Here is a 20,200-nt window from a genome sequence, read left to right on the forward strand (position 1 = left end):
CGGCCTCCGCCTCGGCCTCGGCCTCGGTCTCCGCCGCCCGGCCTCGCCCTCCCTCCGCTGCGCTCCCTCAGCCCCGCCCGGCCCGGCACAACCGCCGCCCGACCCGGCCCGACCAGACCCGGCGCCGCAGGCCTCGGGAGCGCGCCAGACCCCGACCCGACCCAGCCCCGAGCTCGCGGGCGCCGCAGTCCGCGTCCGCCGCGGTCCGTGTGGAACCCGCAACAGCCGAGGGCCCGGCAGGCCCGGGCACCGGGGCGCCGACGAGGCGGCCTCGTGTGGGGGGCAGGGAGTCGCAGCGCAGCCCCCGACCTTCCTCAGCCCGGGCGCGCCGCCATGCCGACCCGGGGCTCGCACTCCCGCGCACACGCTGCCTCCGGAACCAACGTGCGCGGAAGGCGGGGCCGGCGGCGCGGGGCCGGGACCGGACCGCGGCCCGGAAGTGACGCGACGGCGGCGACGGGGCGCGCAGCTCCGCGGGGCGGCGGCGGGAGCGGCCATGGCGCACATCACCATCAACCAGTACCTGCAGCAGGTAACTTTCCTCGGCCAGCGGGCCGCCTGCCAGCTGTCCTCCCGCTGTCTTGGCCTGCGGGCCGGAGCGGGAGCCCGGGCGAGTCTGTCCACCGGCTGCGCTGGAGCCCCTGGCCGCGCTCTCAGTTTAGGGGCGTGTGGGGAGGGGGGACAAAGTGGTGGAAGTAACGGGGGGACAGAGCAAGTGGTCCGGCTGCGAGCCGGTCTGTGTTAGCGATCCGCTGCTTACATCCTTTGGGAAGTGTGTCTCTCAGGGTTTTGTCCATACAGCCTGTGAACGCAGCAGCACAGCGCAAACATAGGTAATTATGGATTCAAAGCTTGTAGTCTTTCCTCTGAGCTGTGCTAATTCGCAGAACTAGAACCGTGGTAATAGGGATGAGGAAAACGGGGAGTGGGCTTTTTAGAATATCTGAAGGATACTTTACCAGGGCTTGGTGAATAAGGATGTGCCGTTGGGGGACGGGGAGGAGTCAAGAATGATTCCCAGGTTTCTAGTTGGGCAACAGATGAGCAGGACAGATTTGGAGGGAAAAACAAATGTAGTCTTGGACGTGTCGAGTTGGAGGTGTCTGTTGACAACCAGGCCAAGATATCTAGTTGTCAGTTGAATATAGTGTAACAAGATTGGAACCATTAGTTGTTTGGTTAGTTGAGAAAGTTGGTTAAAACGGGAATCATGAAAAAACAGATACATGCTTTAATCTTAACTTAAAGCTTACAAATATACATTCGTTTGCAGTCTTCTGAATGAGGCTTAAGACCTTTTCTTTAAGGAAAAGTCCACCTTGGCCTTACCTTTGCAGAGTTAACATTTTTCAATATCAGTTTTTATTTAAAGTTGAACAAGTACGTAGACATTTGAGAACCAATGTGAATATAGAGTCTCTCCAGAATTTCATGCTTTTTTATAACTTTTATTTTCTGTATATTTGTATCTTTTGTATATTTTTAAATCTCTTACAGTTTTCTGGCCCACACCTAACCCCAGGGTTTGGGGGGAGGGGCACTGTGTGTGCCTTGAACAGTGTCTGAGCCACGCGGTGTGCAGCACAGTGTGTGGACTGGATAGATGCAGGCAGGTGGAGGGGCGTGAGGCCGAGTGATGTACCAGTGCTCGGACCTCCACGTTCTAGTGAGCAGTGGGCTAGAACTCGTGCTGGCCTGTGTCTCCGTTTCCTGTGCCTCTGTTTCTCCAGACTACCGCTCGGTCCTGTTCCCTGCCTTCCCAGAGGAGCTCTCTGAGAATCTCCTGTAATTGTCTGTCTTCTCTGTTCCACCCCACGGGACAGCGGGGTGGCTGTGAGAAGACCAGGCACGATGAGTGCTTGGCGAAGGCTTACCGAGAGCCAGGCGCCATGGTACCCGGCAGCGCGTCATCGCCACTGTTTCCCTAGGAGGTTGGTCCATTGCAAAAGCCCCATTTTACAGAGGATGTTAAGTGACTTTCCAAGGTCACTGGGCTAGTAAGTGGCACATTCAGACTGGGAGTCCTGGCCCCAGAGTCCACGCTGTGACACCAAGCTCACTACCTCTGTTAGCCCAAGCTTCAGCCACTTCCTGTCCGAGTCAGAACCTGCCTATTCCTCAGCTTCCGAAGTTTACTGTTGCTTGAATCTCAGTGACTCTGTCAGCTTGGACTTATTTCTCACCTTTGCAACATCCTCGGCCAGCAACCACCTGTGGACAAGTCGTATGTCGTTCATTTCCCGTGGTCTCTGTGATAACTTCCATTAGCTGTTGGGTCTGGGATTTGATTTTACCCTCAGTAGCCCATGAGGTCTCTTGTTAGTTTCTTGGATGCTGGCAGAACACGTGCGATTCCTGGGTCAGAGACCAGGGACCTTATTACTCTGTGTGGCAAGCGGCACAGCATCACGTGCTGGTGTGGTTCCCTGGGCCCGAAGTCCCACAGGCGATGTGACGGGCCCAGAAGGGCGGCTGCACATGTACCTGAGAGAGACAGAACCTGGGGAATCTACCTGTCCTGTAGCAGGCAGTAAGCAAGTCTGGTTTTTGTCTAGGGTTGGGATGGGGGAGACATTATCTCGTTTCTCAAGGTAACTCGTCACATGAACAGCCCTGAGTAACGGCCCTAGTGAAAGAGCCAGTGGTCAGAGTCTTGTAGTGTGGGACCCCCAGCACGAGGGCCCAGGAGGGCTGCCTCTGAATAGCCGGCCCGCGGCGACACCCCCTTTCTGCTCAGCACTCGAGTTTCAGCAGGCATTCCATTTAGTTTCTTTTTGAATTAATTTACCTTACATTTCCCCATATATTTTACTTTAAAGATTTGTTGTTCTCCTTAGAAAAAGATCAGTTTGCATGCTTCTCCCCGAGGTGGATCTCTCCATCACTTCTAGTATCTCTCTGAGGGCTGGTATTATTTTTTTTGGTGTCTTTTATTTCATTCTTTTGTCCATTACACAAACTCTTATTTCACACGGCAGGTTACTTTTTAAAAGCTGTGTCTACATTAAAATTTTTTTCCTCCAACTTTTTTTTCCTGAAAAATTTCAAACCTACAGGAAAGTTGAAAGAATAGAATGGAGAGGTGTGTACCCCTCACCCGGGCGTGTACCCACTGTGCTCGCTCATCCTTCCCTCTGGGCCCACGCGCTTCTTCCCGGTGATCCCGTGGCCTTCACCTTCCTGAGCGTGCGCCTGAGACCCAGGCCGTCCACTGTGCAACTGCTGCGCCTTTGGTGCATCCGAGAAACTGAACATCAGCATTTTCCAGTGTAGAATCCGTAGTTTAATCCACACGCCCCCACCCCCAATCTTCTTTGGAACCTCTTTTTTGAAACCCAGGATCCAGTCAGATCACATGGCATTGGGGTGCTTTGCCCTTTAGTCTTCTAGAAGAGTCCTCTTGCCTTTTGGGGAAGGGGGCTTAAATGACATTTAACCTTTCTTACGTGTCCAGGCCCAGGGACTTGTAAATGCCTCACCAGCTGCCTGTATCTGGCTGTTCCTGATGATTAGATCCGGCTTCAGTCGGATCGTGTGGATTTCCCGTGGCCTCTCCCAGCGCTGGGGATGCTGACGGGACCACTTGGTTAAGGAGGCATCTGCCCATCAGATGACTCCGCCGTTGAGGTACCTTTCCGCATTGCGATTAACCTGTGGGCTGTTGGACGGACCCTGAAAACCACTGAGCGTCCTGTTCCCTACACCCTCCCACAAAATGGTTTTCCCAAGTCCGTTATTACGTTAGTGGTTGCCAAGTGGTGATTGCCTATCGTTCTTTCTACATTTACTAGCTAGTGTTTCAGCAGTTAAACAATGCTTTCCTCTATGCCCCTCTTTTTGAAAGCATCATTATAGATTACTTTTAATGCCTAGTTATAATCCAGTACCAGTAGTGGGAATGTTATTATTCTTTTTGAAGCTCGAATTGTCCCAGATTTGACCACTGGGAGTCCATTCAAACTGGTTTCTGTGGCTTTTTTTTTTTTTTTTAACATCTTTATTGGAGTATAATTGCTTTACAATTGTGGGTTAGTTTCTGCTTTATAACAAAGTGAATCCGTTATACATATGTCCCCATTCTGTGGCTTTTTGACATGCCTCTGTCCTTCTTTGAGCCTTGCCTTGCTTTCTGGCACAATAATATATACTCCAGGCTCACCTAGTTCTTTCCCTGTCCCAGTGCTGGATTTGCACTTTCCCCAGGGAGCTCTGGTTCCTCTTAGTGGGGAATAGAATTTAGAAAACAAACCTGAGTGCTAGGTGTGCCCATTGCTACTGGGGAGTCATTAATTCTCTGCCTTTTCAGTGGCTGGAGCTAGAAAACATATTTTTAAAGGATTATGAGTTCACGAGTAGATGATCCCCCTGTGGACCAGCTCGGAACCTGGAGAATGCAAGGTGACCAGCAGCATCCCGGGAAGAGGATTTCCTCCTGGGAGCGCCCAGAGCTAGTCAGCTTCACTTGGTGAGGTCTGCAGTCCCTGGTCCAGGCCCACAGGTGCTGCTCAACAGGCTGACCTGGGGTCCGGCCGCAGGGTCCAGTGCGGGTGTTAAGTGAAAGGGCCAAAGGTTCTGGGGCGTGACACATTAACGGTGACCAGAGCGGGTGACTGGCCTGCCTGTGATTCTAGTGTCTGCCGAGCAGTGCATCAGTTCTTTAAGACTTGCCCATAGTCTGTCGCCAGCCTTCTGTTTTCCGTCACACCCCCTGTGACGGGAATGTCGTGGGCTTTATCAGCTTCTCGGAGGCAGGGGCGCTGATTTTGTGTATTTTGTGATTACTCATTATAATACATCAGCAAGTAAGCCTGCACGAATATCTTGTTTCTTGTTGTAAGGTAAATCCCCAGAAGTGGGATTGCTGGCTCCAAATATAAGCGCATATGTAGTTTGTTGAATAGTCAAGTGGCAAATTCTTTATTCTGTGAAATGCCTTAGAGACGGTGGTGAAACTTTCCCAGTCGATGCTGCGTGTGCAGCAGACGAGGAGCTGGGTCCTGGAGGTGGCCAGGCAGCATGGGCCTCCGTTCCTCCTGGCCGTCGGGTCACCGGGTGGGAGGGTCGCGTGCCTCACCGTTTCCCCAGGCAGCTGCACCCCTTCGCCCTCCCGCCAGCGGTGGCTGGGGTTCCAGGCGCTTTGTGTTCTCAGCAGCGCTCAGGGCGGTCGGCCTTTCAGTGTTAACCCTGCTGGTGGGCGGTGATGTGAGCACCTCTCGTGGGTGTGCATTCGTGTGTCCTCTCACGTCGCCCCTGCATATACTTTCCGTACCTAATTTTCTGTGGATAAATGATGCTGTAGTACGTGCAGCTTTATGCTTGGCTTTGTCTTCACTTATACGGTTAGGATTTTTATGTCATTTTTTGATAAATATAAGTTTAAAATATCATTTGGTTTTCTATTTACAAAATTTCTGCTGTAACGCAGGCCTCCAGTATAGAAATATATAAAATAAAATTCTCCTCGGCCACACCGGCTCCCACTCCACTGGCCAGGGGTCAGCTGGTGCGGCCTGGGGCCCCACATTTCTTCCTGTGCTTACACGTCATATCGATACTTAGTTTTTCTTTTTCTCCAAGATCAAGTTGTACAGTTTTTCTGCAACTAATTTTTTTGGAATTAACAGTAAGTATGTTGTGGACACTTTTCCATGTTATTACACGTAGATCTATTTGATTCTCTTTCACAACACTCAGGCGTCCTATTGTGTGACTGTGACATTTATTTGGTCATTGCCTTCCCATTTTTATTTTAAATTTAGGCTGAGTGGAAGTGCTTTGAATTTTGGACATATGTGATTTTCAAGCTCTTTTTTCTTCTGCATAAGCTGTATAAGCGGATTTTCAAATGCTTGTTAGTATGACTGAGTAAAATTGAATCATTCACCTTCATTAATAAGCAAACAATAAACCGCTGGCTTTTTCTGCTTTTTCATTGTTTTTAACGGTAAGTCACCTGCTTGCCTCCAGGAGGTCTCATTTTCAAATGCGGTGATTATTTGCTGGCCAAGGAGAGCACTGACCGTTATATTTTGACTCCTTTCAAAGCAGGGAAGGCTTAGGGGTGTGCAGTGTGCTGTCGAGGCCCCACTAGGACAGAGCGCTTTATTCCCCACTTGGCTCTTCTCTCTCCAAACGCGTCAGGTCTGTGAAGCAGTCGGCACCGGAGACGGGTCATCCCTTGCAGAGCTGGTGTCTTTCAAGCACCCGCACGTTGCCAACCCACGGCTTCAGGTAGGTGTGGCGCCGCACGCCCAGGTGTCTCAGAGGGTTACAGGGTCCCCACCTTCCTGAGAAAAGTCTAGACTTTGAGTAGGAAGGAAACCGATGTTGCCACTCTTGTTTGAAGATTGCCAAGTTCCTTCACAGTTTGTCTAATTCCAGTTCATTTATGGAGCATTAGTTGAGCACCGTGTCTCAGAGTCCGTGCTGAGATCTGTGCTCGTTTTCCTGCATTTAATTCCCACACGGCTCTCTGGGGTTCAGAGAAGTGCAGTAGCGGGGCCAGGTCATCCAAGGTCATCCAGCGGACAGGCAGTGGGGCTCGGGCTCCGCCCAGGCCTGGCTGTCCCTGGAGCCCAAAGCCGTGTCCTGTTGCTGCCAGGGAGGTTTTGTTGGAGCACAGCCGCCTGCGTTCCGCGCTGGCTGCCGCAGAGGCACGTGGGCCCTGCAGAGCCTGCAGCATTTCCTGGCTGGCCGTTTATGTGAGCATCTGCCAGCCCCTGCTCTAAAATATAAGCATTCCTGATTCAGATGATAAATGCTCTCCAAGCAATAGCTTCTGTGGAAGATATTGTTGATATTTTGTAACACCCATTTCCTCGTTGATAGCCGTTACAATGTTGGAGTGCCCTATCAGGGACCTAAATTTTTCTTTCGAAAGAAAGTGCCCTGGGCTTCCCTTGTGGCGCAGTGGTTAAGAATCCGCCTGCCAATGCAGGGGACACAGGTTCCAGCCCTGGTCCGGGAAGATCCCACATGCTGCGGAGCAGTGAAGCCCGTGTGCCACAACTCCTGAGTCTGCGCTCTAGAGCCCGCGAGCCACAACTACTGAGCCCACGTGCCATAGCTCCTGAAGCCCACATGCCTAGAGCCCGTGCTCCGCAGCAAGAGAAGCCACTGCAATGAGAAGCCCACACACCACAACAAAGAGTAGCCCCCGCTCGCCGCAACTAGAGAAAGCCCACGCGCAGCAACGAAGACCCAACGCAGCCAAAAATAAATTAATTAAATTAAATTTAAAAAAAAGAAAGTGCTCGGAGTCCTGATGGGACTCGGGTTCAGCTTGCTGGCAGGTTGTCCCTGGTACACGTCTGCTCGCCCGTTTGTGACCTAAGACTGATCCCTTCGCTCCAGAACTCCACGTGCTTCCATGTGACAGCTGCCTCGCTGGGCCCGTTGTCTGCCTGGTTGTTTCGTCAGGGGCTGTGAGGTGGTGATCCTTCCCACGCTGCCGTCCTCCCCGTCTCATTATAGAGCCGTATCCGTGTGGGTTCACTGAGTCCCTTTCTTTTAAATTCAGCACACTGCATAATCCACTGTGATGCTCGTGTTATCCAGAATTTGGCCACTGAGAGGCGGGGGCGAGTTCGAGGTGAATGTCTGCTGTCTCTCAGGACCCTGAGTGGGCAGTCCTGTCAGCAGGAAGTGAGCACGAGCGATTCCTGACCCCCCGACCCCCCTTCCCCCAGGCATTGTCTCCAGCTCCTTCGACCTCACACGAGGCACATGGTAGCTGCTTAATAAATAGATTAAGATGTATATGAACATGCCTAGAGTATTTCCTGGCCTGTGGTAGACAAAGCGAATTGTGTTCATCTCCTGCCCTGTACGTAGGTCGTGCTTGATAAATATGTGTGGAAGAAATGAACCTTTTTTTTTGAACTGCTAAAGTGTGAAGAGTTACTATCAACTGTTAAGTGTAAATTCTTTTGAAACAAAGGTTTGTCTGAATCTCTTCCTACATGTTGCATTCTTTCTGTCCCAGTTAATTTTATTTTTACCATTTTTCTTACGATCATTTAGATGGCCTCTCCAGAAGAGAAGTGTCAACAAGTTTTGGAACCCCCTTATGACGAAATGTTTGCAGCTCATTTAAGGTAATCCATGAGTGAGGAAGAAAAACAAGCAAATCTGAAAATTGCTGAACTGACTAGGGGTTTTATTTACCATCATTTTATGCTTGAAGCAGTGAAAAATTTCCTTTGAAAAAGTAGAAAAGTGTGTTTGTAATTTCACTTTGGTAACACCTATGAAAATCTTGTGAAGTTCAAAATACTTAAAAAAAAATAAAATGAAATACTTTAGAATTTTAATAAATTTTTTATTCAGGGACCACGTATGTTTTCAAAAGTTAACATGAAATGGTAATCATGGATGTGTGTGTGTCTTCTGTGTAATGCTCTAAAAAGCATTTGATATTCATCCTACTGGCTGTGTAGTGGTCTTTTGTGCAGTAGGATGTGGCGCCCACTATCGACTTGCGTTTTTCATGGAAACGCCCGGTTTTTAACCTCTTGGCCTTACTGGGAAAGAAACTGGAGCAGAGCAGAGCAGATGAAATTCTGCTTTTTATTCACATGTCATGTCTGCCGTTTTCACCTCTAAAGCCTCGATTCAGGCAAGCTCTAGGTCTTAAAGTGTGTGGTATTTGGTTGTCCTCGTGCCTGCCCTCTTCTCCGGCGTCTTGAGCGGGCCGGGGTGCGGGGGCAGGGCGGGGCAGACCTGCGGGGCCCCTGAGATCTCTGGAAAAGTTGGAGTGCTGCTGTGTTTCTTGTAGCAACTTCCTAGCTCTGTGCAGCATGGATGAGGCGCCAGATTTGGGGACGGACTGACTGAGAGTGACAATGCCAGCCGGGCGTCTGGGTAGAGTGTCCTTGCCCATTGATGCCCGAGAAGGGCCATTTGCGTGTTGTTAGTGGAACCTCTGCAGCTGGGCTTCTCCTTCTGGGACTTGAAAGAACAGGCCCAGCATGTAGCGTGGGATTTCCTCTTGTACCCTGTGGTCTCTTGTGAGCCTCCTTGTAATCTGCTGGGTCGGTTGCGAGCAGGGCGTTAGTGCTGGGAGTGAGCAGTGCGGTCCGCGGGGTTCGTGCCGGTTCTCAGCGAGGACGCGCACTTTCTGCCCCGCCGTCCTCAGTGTCCACCGCTTCCTTTCCAGGTGCACGTACGCGGCGGGGAACCACGACTTCATAGAGGCGTACAAGTGCCAGACCGTCATTGTCCAATATCTTTTGTCGTGTGCGTTACTGTTCAGTGTCTGACAGATACAGCGGGTTACTTGGGGGCTGAGATCTTGAAACATCAGGCCGGTTTCAGTCACACCTTTAGTTAGAAAGCAGGGGACGCTCATTCAGCTCTTCCGCTCAGGTGCTTAGATTTCGCATGGCCTTCCGACTGGTGTCCAGTCACCTGCATGGTAGGGAAGAACACTGGTTATGAGTAAGGATTTTATTTAATTCTATTGGGAAGAATAATATTTTGTTGTCTTTCCAACATTCAGTATAGTTACAGGGATGGGTTAGTCCCCTTGGAGAAATAGAAGAACTTGCAGATCCGGGCACAGATGGAAGAGTGGACACCACACACAGCATCATTGAATTGTGGTCACTGAGGGCCTTAATCAAGCCAATTCTGATTTAAATCATTTAAGTGATATCTTATGGCTAAGGCCCTGGTCAGTGGGTATTCTAGTATTGTTTATATGTATCTCCAGACTTTAGTTGCCTTTTTTTTTTTTTGGCCAAGCCGCACAGCTTGTGGAACCCGGCAGTGAAGGTGCCGAGTCCTAACCACTGGACCGCCAGGGAATTCCCTTTAGTTGCCAATTTTTTAACCATCTTGCTTAATATACACAGAAGAGAATTGGTTACTGACCAGCCAAGTCTCCTTTGAATGCAGGAATTCTGTAATCAATGAAATAAACTTGACACTACAGATTCTAAAGCACATTTTATATATAAGTTGTGATCATCTGGGCTCAGAGAAACCAAATAAAATGTGTGAAATTGCCACTTTTAAAAATCTTATAACAGTCTTTTTCTTACTTTGGGGAAAGTATGTATGAAATAAATGTATTTACTTATACCTAATGATACTCAGGCGTTTGTAATGTGGGCTTATGTATTTTTTCCCTTCAAGAACCTGCTGCTGTTATACATAATCTTTTAAGTGGTGAGCTATAGCCCTTACAATTTAGAACTCTCGTTGTTCTTTAGTCTTTCAGTTGTAGCATGACTTGAACTTTTTATGTCGGACCTTCCTTAATATACTACATCATTCCTACGGGCGTTTCAGGCCCACAAAGAAGAAAACTGGTAAGTACAAACAGAAACAGCTGGAAATTAGCAAATGACTTTTTTCTTTTCTTTTATTTTTTTTTAAATTTTATATATTTATTTTTTTGGCTGTGTTGGGTCTTCGTTTCTGTGCGAGGGCTTTCTCTAGTTGCGGCAAGCAGGGGCCACTCTTCATCGCGGTGCATGGGCCTCTCACTGTTGCAGCCTCTCCCGTTGCGGAGCACAGGCTCCAGACGCACAGGCTCAGTAGTTGTGGCTCACGGGCCCAGCTGCTCCGCGGCATGTGGGATCTTCCCAGACCAGGGCTCGAACCCGTGTCCCCTGCATTGGCAGGCAGATTCTCAACCACTGCGCCACCAGGGAAACCCCACTTTTTTCTTTTTTAAAAGCAGAAGTTTTAATTGTGTTTTCTGTGTTGGTATGTAATATTGTGTGTTGACGTGATAATATCAACACAGATAATGGAGTTTTAATAGTCAGTGTAAACTTAAATGGCAGGTGAGCCAGATTATTTGCAGTGTTTTTCTGTAAATATGAAGTATTTCAGCCATTCCATGCCCCCAAATATTTATTAAATATTATTTTTTCCCTTTAATTGTCAATTTTGAACTTACTTTTGGTTTTAAACTTGGATAAAAGATGTAGATCAATTACAGTTCATTTGGGATGATAGAATACATGATAACTGGGTTATTTTAAATTCCTTGGTAAACTATTTTATGATTTATTAAAAATCTTGGTAAATACTGAAATTTTGTTTATACTAAAATAACTGAAGGCTTGCAAATACCTTTTACTAAAAAAAAAAAAAAAAAAACCCTTTTTAAGTGAAGATCTCTCTTACACATAAAATTAACACTGCCAGCTAGATTTTGAAAAGTCGTTTTATGGCATTGGTCTGTTACATACCTCGGGCCCTGTTAGGAGATCGTTGTGAACCACGTCTTGTTTTAGTGGAGCTGTTGGCTGGTGGTAGGGGCTGAGGGGAGGGAGACTTCCTGTCCCAGCGTAGGGGGAGGGTGCGGCCGGGGCTGAGCCCGTCGACTTCCCGCGTCTCCGTGCAGATGGGGAGGGGCCGCCGCCTGCCTGGGAGGAGGGGGAGGGAAAGCATAGCAGCCCCCGGGCGTGGGCTGGTGACCCCCGTTCTGGATGGTAGCCCTGGCGTCCCCACCTCTGGTAATGGAACCTCTGACCTCAGAGCTTCTTCAAATGTACTTGTTTTTGCCCCGTAGGGCTCTGCCTGTCATGTATGCAGTGGCACTTGACCTTCGAATATTTGCCAATAATGTAAGTTCAGTTTCTGTCACTGTTGTTTTAAACCCAAACTCGTTATCTGTCTGTTGCTTAATTTCATGTCATTCTTTCCACAAGTTTTGAGGGACACGTGGGGTCGGGTGAATCCGGCGTGGAGAGCGAGGGCACGGGGGTGGCTGGGCTCACGCATGAGGGACCGCGCTCTCGTCAGCTGCGGAGATGCGCCTCGTCCCCTCTGCCTGGCGTAGATTCAGGGAGTGCTGAGGGTTCTCCGGAACGAGGAGGATTTTATCAGTCGATTTCCCCTTGGGGCCAGCATAAGCCATTTTGGGAGCAGCAGTTCTTAACTTTTTGGTCCTGACACCCCTTTACAGTTTTAAAAACTATTGATAACTTCTGGTTCTGGACAAGACACGGTAGGCGCGTGTTTCTCTCCCTCCTGCTGGGAGTTTTAAGGCCAGCGTGGCTCTGAGAGGTGGAGAGAAGAAGGGGCAGAGCAGCGAGTTCCCTGCGTTTGTTTCCTTCTCGTCTCCTGGGCGTCGGTTCGGTCTGGCGAAGCCTGGAACCCCGGGACACTGACAGGCAGAGACGACGCGGCTCCCTCCCCTCCACCCCACCTCTGGGGCGGGGAGCATCCCAGCTGCTTCCGCCCGGGCCTGCAGGCCCAGCCCTGTCAGCAGTGGGTGGCGTGGTGTGAGCGCAGGCCTGGCTGCAACAAGAAGAGCCACAGGCTTATGACATCCCGGGCATCCAGGATATAATCGAGAGTCCCTTGCCATACCAGGAATCGGGACTCTTGGCCTTTGAGACTCTGAATGGGGGAGATAGTCAGCAAGCACCGGACACTGAGGATGGGATGGGGATTCCACCCCCGCCGCCATAAAACCCTGGGAGCAGGTGCGAACGCGCTTGAAGCAGGTGGAGACATCTCAGCGAAGACATGCAAGATATAAAGCAGCACCAAATGGAAATCTTAGAACTGAAAAACATAATAACTTAGATAGAAATTATTGAGGACCCCCAGAAGCTTCTGTTCGTATGGGTTATATCAATACTTACTGTATTGGAAATTTTAACTGGGAAAATTTTTAATATTGTCCACCTGAAATAATAAACCTTTTATGCGGTAACATAATTGACTTTCTAAATTAAAAAAAAACTATTTTCAAAGTGAACAAAATGTACTAAAAAGTGGCATTTTTTTCCATTTTGATCTCTTTAACGTATGGCTCAACAGAAGCCGCTCGGGTTCTTATGTCTGCTTCTGAATTCACTCTTTGCAGTACCTTGTTTTGGTTGAATATATGAAGTGTGGCCTCACGTAGATGTACATGGAAGTGGGAGGACTGTTCTCGTAGCCTTTTCAGGTGATCGTAGATGCCCTTCTCTGAGCTACACCTTTTAAAACTACAAGAGTAGTTTTTTGTTTTTTGTTTTCTTAAATTAATTAATATATTTATTTATGGCTGTGTTGGGTCTAGGTTTCTGTGCGAGGGCTTTCTCTAGTTGCGGCAAGCGGGAGCCACTCTTCATCGCGGTGCGCGGGCCTCTCACTGTCGCGGCCTCTCCTGTTGCGGAGCACAGGCTCCAGACGCGCAGGCTCAGTAGTTGTGGCTCACGGGCCCAGTTGCTCCGCGGCATGTGAGATCCTCCCAGACCAGGGCTCAAACCTGTGTCCCCTGCATTGGCAGGCAGATTCTCAACCACTGCGCGACCAGGGAAGCCCAAGAGTAGTTTTTAAGGTTCGTTACAATGTGGCCTCTTGAAGCTTAGCAGTGACCGTTTCCCGTTACATCCAAACCCACTGGTGTGTCCTGCACGGTGAATGGATCTTTTACCCCTGTAGGATTTTGTAATGTTGTACATTGATCATTTGGAGAATTTTGGTTCACTGAGTTACCCAGATGTTCCAAATGTTGACATATTTCATTACGTGAAAAAACAAAAACCAGGAAAACTCTACATTTGTTAATATCTCCAGTGACCTCATCAGAGAAGTCGTGAAGCAATGGAAAGCCGCTAGGCTCTTGGTGGTCAATACAAGTTTTCCAAAGTTCTAAGTTTGTCTTGAAAGTGCAGATGTCATCGGCAGCAGATAATGGTTAGTGTTTGCCTGGGAGTGACAGGCTTGCTTCATTCACTTTCCAGAGCCCCGCGCTGGCCAGTGGCCCACGCTGGCTGGCCAGGCTTTGAGGTTGTTTGTTCCACGGTCCAGCTTGCGGCCTCGACAGTGGCCCCAGTGCTTTTCCTTAAAAACAGACGTGCTGTAGGTGGACTTCCCGCTTCATCACAAAGAACACTAAAAATACATGTATTCAAGGACTAAGACTTACTGATGTTAATATTTACTGCATCCTCACTGACCCTCTAAAGTGAAGTTAGCTGTATTGTTTGGTTGATGGGAGGACGCGGGTGCGCGGGGTTCAGGACACAGTGGCCTCGAGTTCGGTTGGGGCCGCCAGGCAGGCGCCAGTCCCGTCCCTTGCCGTCCTCTGCACCGTGCAAACGTCGCGCGTGGGAGATGGGGCTTCGCGGCCAAGTAAGAAAAGGCTAGTTAGCGCATGGCACAGGCTCAAGGAGTCCGTGACCGACTTACGGGCTTGAACTGGTTGAAGAGCAGTTTGATTTGTGGAAGAGCTGGAACACGCTGTAGACGCCCCCGTTTTGGAAAACGTAGTAGCACAGGCTAGATGGTCTCGCCAGAACCTTTGGGGACGACCCTCAGCTGTACGTTTTTGCTTCTAGCTGTGCCGTGATCTTCTGTTTAATCGAGGCGTCTAGAGGAGATGAAAAGTAAAGGTTTTTATCTTCTATCAGGCAGATCAGCAGCTGGTAAAGAAAGGAAAGAGCAAAGTTGGGGACATGCTGGAGAAGGCGGCCGAGCTGCTGATGAGCTGCTTCCGCGTCTGCGCCAGCGACACGTGAGCGCCCCGCCACCCCACCCGGCGCTGGCCTTAGCCCCACGACTGCTGTTAGCTTTTGCTTCACATAGTCCATTGTCTCATAAGGAAATAAGAGAAAAGAACCACCTCTTATGCTTCCGCACACATTTAGCACTTCTAAAGACGTCTTCTTTCGTGGCGTCGTAGTCTTCCGTGCACATGACTCGAGCCGTGGGGCTCTATCTTAAGACGCTAATTTGTTGCGGAAGCTGATTTTGCGTTGACCCGTGACATCTTTACTTCCTGGGCAGCTGTAACATAACCGTTCTCCCCGTAGCCGTGCGGGCATAGAGGACTCCAAGAAGTGGGGCATGCTGTTTCTGGTGAATCAGTTATTCAAGATCTATTTTAAGGTAAATGCTGTCACAGCGCTGCATCTCTGTTGGGTCTGCTTTCCGCCTGTCTTCGCAGACAGCCCTTCTGTTCAGTGTCCGCCGGCCTCCCGGGCACGGCCGGGAAGCGGCCCCCCCACGCCCCCCCCCCCGGCTGCGCACATAATCCTGGGAGCTGGCGTGCGCCCAGGGGCTGCCCGGCGCGACGGCTGCTGTCAGCGCTTCACGCCCGTGGTCCTCTTTAGCCTCCGCCCGGCGAGGCGCGCGCTCGGCTCCAGGGGAAGGGAGGTGACAGCGCCTCACGCCGGTGTCGGTGCGGGGACGGCCAGGCGAGGGGCGCGGGCGTGGGGCGCGGGGCGCGGGGTCCGACCCCGTGCGGGGGCGCCCTCCGCGGTGGGCGTGGTCAGGCCGGGCGGCTGTGGTGCGAGGTTAGCATCCAGCCGTCGGTTCTGATGACGGGAATCCCACCGCAAGGAGGCGTGCACTTCGTAACCAGGAGCTTACGTCTGTCCTGCCTACTTACTTACAACGCTGTTCAGGGTAGACGGTTGCTCGTTACAGATCAACAAGCTCCACTTGTGTAAACCGCTCATCAGAGCCATCGACAGCTCCAACCTGAAGGACGACTACAGCACCGCCCAGCGGGTGACGTACAGGTACTACGTGGGGCGGAAGGCCATGTTCGACAGCGACTTCAAGCAAGGTGTGTCACTGCTTCTGAGCAGCTGGGGCTGGGTTCAGGGCACATGGTCGCTGCCTCCTGTTACTGCTGACGGTGGACCGCGGGTGTTGGCTGCGTCCAGGCTCTGTTTATTTTTGACACTACGTTGGTTCCACGAGGGAAAGTCCCACGGGAAGTTCCTCTCTCCGCGCCAGGCCTCTGAGACGGGCGCCAGCATGTCCTTTTCTGGGCACCGGTGTTCCGGCGCAGGCTACAGTTGGTGTTTCCCCATGGCCTCTGCTGGTCCCGTTGGCCCAGGACGTGGAGATCGGGCAGCGCGTAGCTCAGCTCCAGCCGCGGTGGACGAGCTTTGCGCTGGTGCCATCTTCGGCGCTTGTGGCCGTGTGTGGCGGATCGGTGCCGCGTCAGAGCTGCGCTTTCATGAAATCACGTTATGTGGCTTGTGTCATTAGCTTTCTCGAGAACGGGAAGCCACGTTTTTTGTTTCTGAACTTTTCGAGTAGCTGGCATGTGGTGGTCCGTTATGATTCTTCTCTTGTCCTCAGACCAGACTTTCTAAACTCACTTCTCCGACAGTTATTTGCACGCGAAGGCATGTGACTTCAGGCAACACACCAGACGTAAGGAGCACCTCCTCTCCATGTGTCAACGGCCATGGATGCTCCAATAACAAAAATAACAGCGCTCTCATAATAAGAGCTGTTTTTTTACTCTGTAGGGTTGTGTAGACCAACTTTTCATTTTCTTTCACAAAATTTTCAATACATCTACAGCTTTCGAAAGAGGGCTTTTCTTGGTTAGTTCCCCCATCTTTTTTTTTTCCTTTAAATATCAAGCATAAGAAGAGAAGCTTTTATTTCTTACTTTTTTAAAATAAATTTATTTATTTATTTATTTTTTGGCCATGTTGGCTCTTCGTTGCTGTGCGCAGGCTTTCTCTAGCTGCAGCGAGAGGGGGCTACTCTTCCCTGCGGTGTGCGGGCTTCTCATTGCGGTGGCTTCTCTTGTTGCGGAGCACGGGCTCTAGAGTGCAGGCTCAGTAGTTGTGGCTCGCGGGCTCAGTAGTTGTGGCGCACAGGCTGAGTTGCTCCACGGCATGTGAGATCTTCCTGGACCAGGGCTCGAACCCCTGTCCCCTGCGTTGGCAGGCGGATTCTTAACCACCGCACCACAGGGGAAGTCCAAGAAGAGAAGCTTTTAAATTACAGTTTACCCCTGAACAACAAGGGGGTTAAGCCCCGTGTGACTCACAGTCAGCCCTGTGCCCACGGTTCCTCCACATCCACGGATCAGCCAGCCACAGACCACGTGGTAACATAGTGTTTACCGTTGCAAGTACCCGTGTACAGGTGGACCCGCACAGCTCAGACTGCCTTGTTCAGGGGTCACCTGTACTCTCAGCTGAAGTCTCTGAAGGTATTGCTGTGCTTTTCCTCTGAATATGCACTGAGTGGTATTTTTGAATACCTGACACAGCAGGAAATTATTTGTTAACGTTGACGGTAGATATTTGCAGTTCCTGAAACCTTTCGGGCCTTCATGTAAGGGTGGGTGGTAGCATCAGGCACAGGGTGGGGACCGTGGTGACCATGTCTGTGGCTGACTCTGCAGCTGAGGAGTACCTGTCCTTTGCTTTTGAGCACTGCCACCGTTTGAGCCAGAAGAACAAAAGGATGGTCCTCATTTATCTACTTCCTGTGAAGATGCTCCTGGTAAGTGATCTCACCAGCTCTCACGGGTCCTGTTGTCTACAGGAAGTGGGCAGATGTTCTACAGCGCAGCCAGTGGTGTGTGATGGGTCACAGTCTGAGCTACACATGAGCACACCCCAAAAATTGAGGAGGAGTGAGCCTTGGGTGTGACCCGAACTACTCTTTCCGTGACCGGCACTTCCAGATCCTTCTGGAAAGGCTTGCCTGTGTTTCCTTTCTCTTGAAGTTCCCTAACTCAAAAGCTTAACATGTATAAGACAAGTAAAATAAGTGCATATTATTTTTGTTTCCCCTAAAAAATCTAAATTTATAGAAATGGATTAACCAAGAAAGAAAAAGGTCATTCCAGCCTGTCTGTAGGTATCTTACTTGGTCACTGAAAATTATTTTTGATATTTGTAAAGAAATGACAAATAGCTACCAAGTTATTTGACTAAAACATTCTCAAAGTAATAGATAGAGCTTCCTTTCCTCCCATTTAAAAATTTTTAAAAATTATCAAAACAACACACACATACTTACCTAGTTCAGGGCGACTTGTAGTGGGAAAGAGACTGTGTCACACCTCCCTCCCCACTGCTAACCCGACTTCACGGGAACAACCAGTTTTAGATTTTTCAGCTGGTTCTTCTGGAAGCTGTTTCTGAATTCCTAACTTGTAGCCTAGTACTGCTTCAGGTGTCACCGCCTCCTATGAGACAGTAATGAGAAGGTCGAGGTCAAGGTCAGATGTCACTGATGACAAAACCATGTTTTGGCTAGGTTTTCTGATTTCCAGAGCAGCGTTGTTTTTTTTTTTTTTTTTCCAGTAGACTAGGATGCTTTCAGTTCTTGTTCAGCGACTTAGGAAGAAAGCCTAAGAAACGCAGGTTGCAAGTTTTTAAAACTTATTTCCTTGATAAGAGTTTTATCAAAGACAATTTGGTTAAAAGTGAAAGGGTTCTTATTCTGGAAATTTACTCTTAGGGTCACATGCCAACCATTGAGCTCCTGAGGAAGTACCATCTCATGCAGTTTGCGGAGGTGACCAAAGCTGTGAGGTAGAGTGTTTTTCCTTTTCCATTTGAGACCTCTTAGAAGATAAAATCAGCACAGGCGTCCTCATGTTGTGAGGGAACACTCTCGTCCTGGACGTTGTTCTGACTGTGTCTGTGCATCTGTCCCACCGCCCAGCGAAGGCAACCTCCTCCTCCTGAACGAGGCTCTGGCCAAGCACGAGACCTTCTTCATCCGGTGCGGCATTTTCCTCATCCTCGAGAAGCTGAAGATTATCACCTACAGGAATCTTTTTAAGAAAGTGTAAGCAGAGTCCTTTCTTTTTCATTCTGTGGGATAAAATCCATCTTCCGCAGCCCACGCACTGCCCTGGGCCCTGGCGCCACGGCTGCACAGGTGAGGGAGCGGAGGTCTGCCCGCCCTTGCGGGAGGAATAACTCGGGTTGCGGTGAAGACCTTGTAACAGACGTTTTAGCGCCAGCCCTGAGAACCAAGCGTTTCCCATTTTGCTGGGAGTGTGGGACCCGTTGCCCGTGTCCTCTATTGGTGACCCACTGACCCTCCCCACCACCCCTGTCTGTCAGAGGTTGTTCTTTTCTTCCGTGTCACTCTGGAAGTTGACTCTTCTCTGAGGCCTGGTCCCAGCAGGTTCTCAGTTAAACTTCAGTCAAAGTCAGACTTTTTCTGGCTGTGAGGAATATATCAAAATTAGCAAGGACCCCAGTTCATCACACCTGAGACACTGTCCATCGTACGGTGCTTCTCGATTTTAAGGATGTTAAAATGTGAGAACACGTGCATCTGAGATTCAAGCAAATATTCAGTAAATGTAAAGTATATTTGTACTAGTGGCTTTTTAAAATTGGAAAATCAGAATGAAAAGCTCTTATTTTTCAAGTGTATCTGGCAGATGGGAGATGCTTTGTTCCTCTTGAACAGAGGTTTCTCAGCAGATGTTTCTCCTACTGTCTCCGTCCTCACATCCCGTCCCTGATGAGCGTGAGCTCTGTCCCTCTTCCAGGTACCTGTTACTCAAGACACACCAGCTGTCTCTGGATGCGTTCCTGGTTGCCTTGAAGTTCATGCAGGTGGAGGACGTGGACATTGCCGAGGTCCAGTGCATCCTGGCCAACCTGATCTACATGGTGTGTGGCCGCGCCTCCCCTGGGCCCCGTCTTCGCCGGGAGCTCTGACGCCTTCCTTGTTCCCAGAGGGCTCTGTGCGGGTGGGGTGGATGCACACGGCACGTATTTCTCTGTTCTCCCCTGCGCGTGTTCGTTCGTTGTCCTCCCAGGGAGCTGACTGCACGGTGACGGGGGGGGGATACTTGTGCCACAGCACCAGGTCCTTCACCCCCACGGGCTTGACGAGACCCAGGCCCAGAAACATACGCCGCCTCTGCTCTTCTCCCACAGGGTCACATTAAAGGCTACATCTCGCACCAGCACCAGAAGCTGGTTGTCAGCAAGCAGAACCCGTTCCCCCCGCTGTCCACGGTGTGCTGACCCCGCCCCCGGCCCCGAGGACAGGGAGCGCGCCATCCTGGTTTTTCTGCAGCTGGAGCCTCTTGGGTCTTTTCCTGGGGATGCTGAGACCTCAGTGTCTCTGACATCACGGCTGACGAATATGCACCTCACAAAGGCCTGGAATCCCCTTCTCAGCGCAGCTGTCTCCGCTGGCCCTGGGGTGCTGGTGACACTCACGCGAGGGGGACGGTCTCCGAGACAGCTACTGTTTACTTCTCATGAGTGTTGTTCGTGAAGGCATCTTTTAACTCTTTCTATAAAAAAAGGTGATCTGAATTTATACAAAAGTGTATTCGATCTGAATTTATACAAAAAGGCGTATTCGATCTGAATTTATACAAAAAGGCGTATTCTTTACCATATCTTCTGGGATACGTCTATTTTTATGTTACATTTGAACATTTTGTGTGATCAAAATGCTGGGTTAACTTAGTGCTTCTTTTTACAAGCTGAATTTACTT

General features: G+C 50.0%; 1 protein-coding gene across 3 annotated transcripts; it reads left to right on the top strand.

The window, feature by feature from the left end:
• The first annotated feature begins 94 nt into the window (after positions 1 to 94).
• On the top strand, positions 95 to 20,026 carry PCID2 (PCI domain containing 2). 3 transcript variants are annotated; one of them, XM_082435247.1, is made up of 14 exons: positions 95 to 532; positions 6,142 to 6,231; positions 8,023 to 8,096; positions 9,158 to 9,223; positions 10,272 to 10,313; positions 11,528 to 11,582; positions 14,367 to 14,470; positions 14,769 to 14,844; positions 15,385 to 15,526; positions 17,117 to 17,217; positions 18,184 to 18,257; positions 18,391 to 18,516; positions 19,235 to 19,358; positions 19,629 to 20,026. In XM_082435247.1, the coding sequence occupies exons 1-14, from the start codon at positions 497 to 499 to the stop codon at positions 19,716 to 19,718; spliced, it is 1,200 nt and encodes a 399-aa protein (XP_082291373.1). In that variant the 5' UTR covers positions 95 to 496; the 3' UTR covers positions 19,719 to 20,026. The 3 variants fall into 3 exon arrangements, with proteins under 3 accessions (XP_082291373.1, XP_082291374.1, XP_082291375.1); XM_082435248.1 differs by lacking the exons at positions 9,158 to 9,223; positions 10,272 to 10,313 and having other exon boundaries at positions 390 to 532; XM_082435249.1 differs by lacking the exons at positions 95 to 532; positions 6,142 to 6,231; positions 9,158 to 9,223; positions 10,272 to 10,313; positions 11,528 to 11,582 and having other exon boundaries at positions 8,078 to 8,096.
• Positions 20,027 to 20,200: the final 174 nt, after the last annotated feature.

Source organism: Balaenoptera physalus (assembly GCF_965194825.1).
Source record: "Balaenoptera physalus genome assembly, chromosome: 18".
Classification (NCBI taxonomy): Eukaryota; Metazoa; Chordata; class Mammalia; order Artiodactyla; family Balaenopteridae; genus Balaenoptera; species Balaenoptera physalus.

Bases quoted from the DNA above. Each gene is read 5' to 3' on its own strand.
- PCID2 (XM_082435247.1), top strand. From the start codon at position 497: ATGGCGCACATCACCATCAACCAGTACCTGCAGCAG. The intron at 11,583-14,366 runs GTAAGTTCAGTT...ATCTTCTATCAG, and splicing joins TTCGAATATTTGCCAATAAT to GCAGATCAGCAGCTGGTAAA. The intron at 17,218-18,183 runs GTAAGTGATCTC...ATTTACTCTTAG, and splicing joins TTCCTGTGAAGATGCTCCTG to GGTCACATGCCAACCATTGA.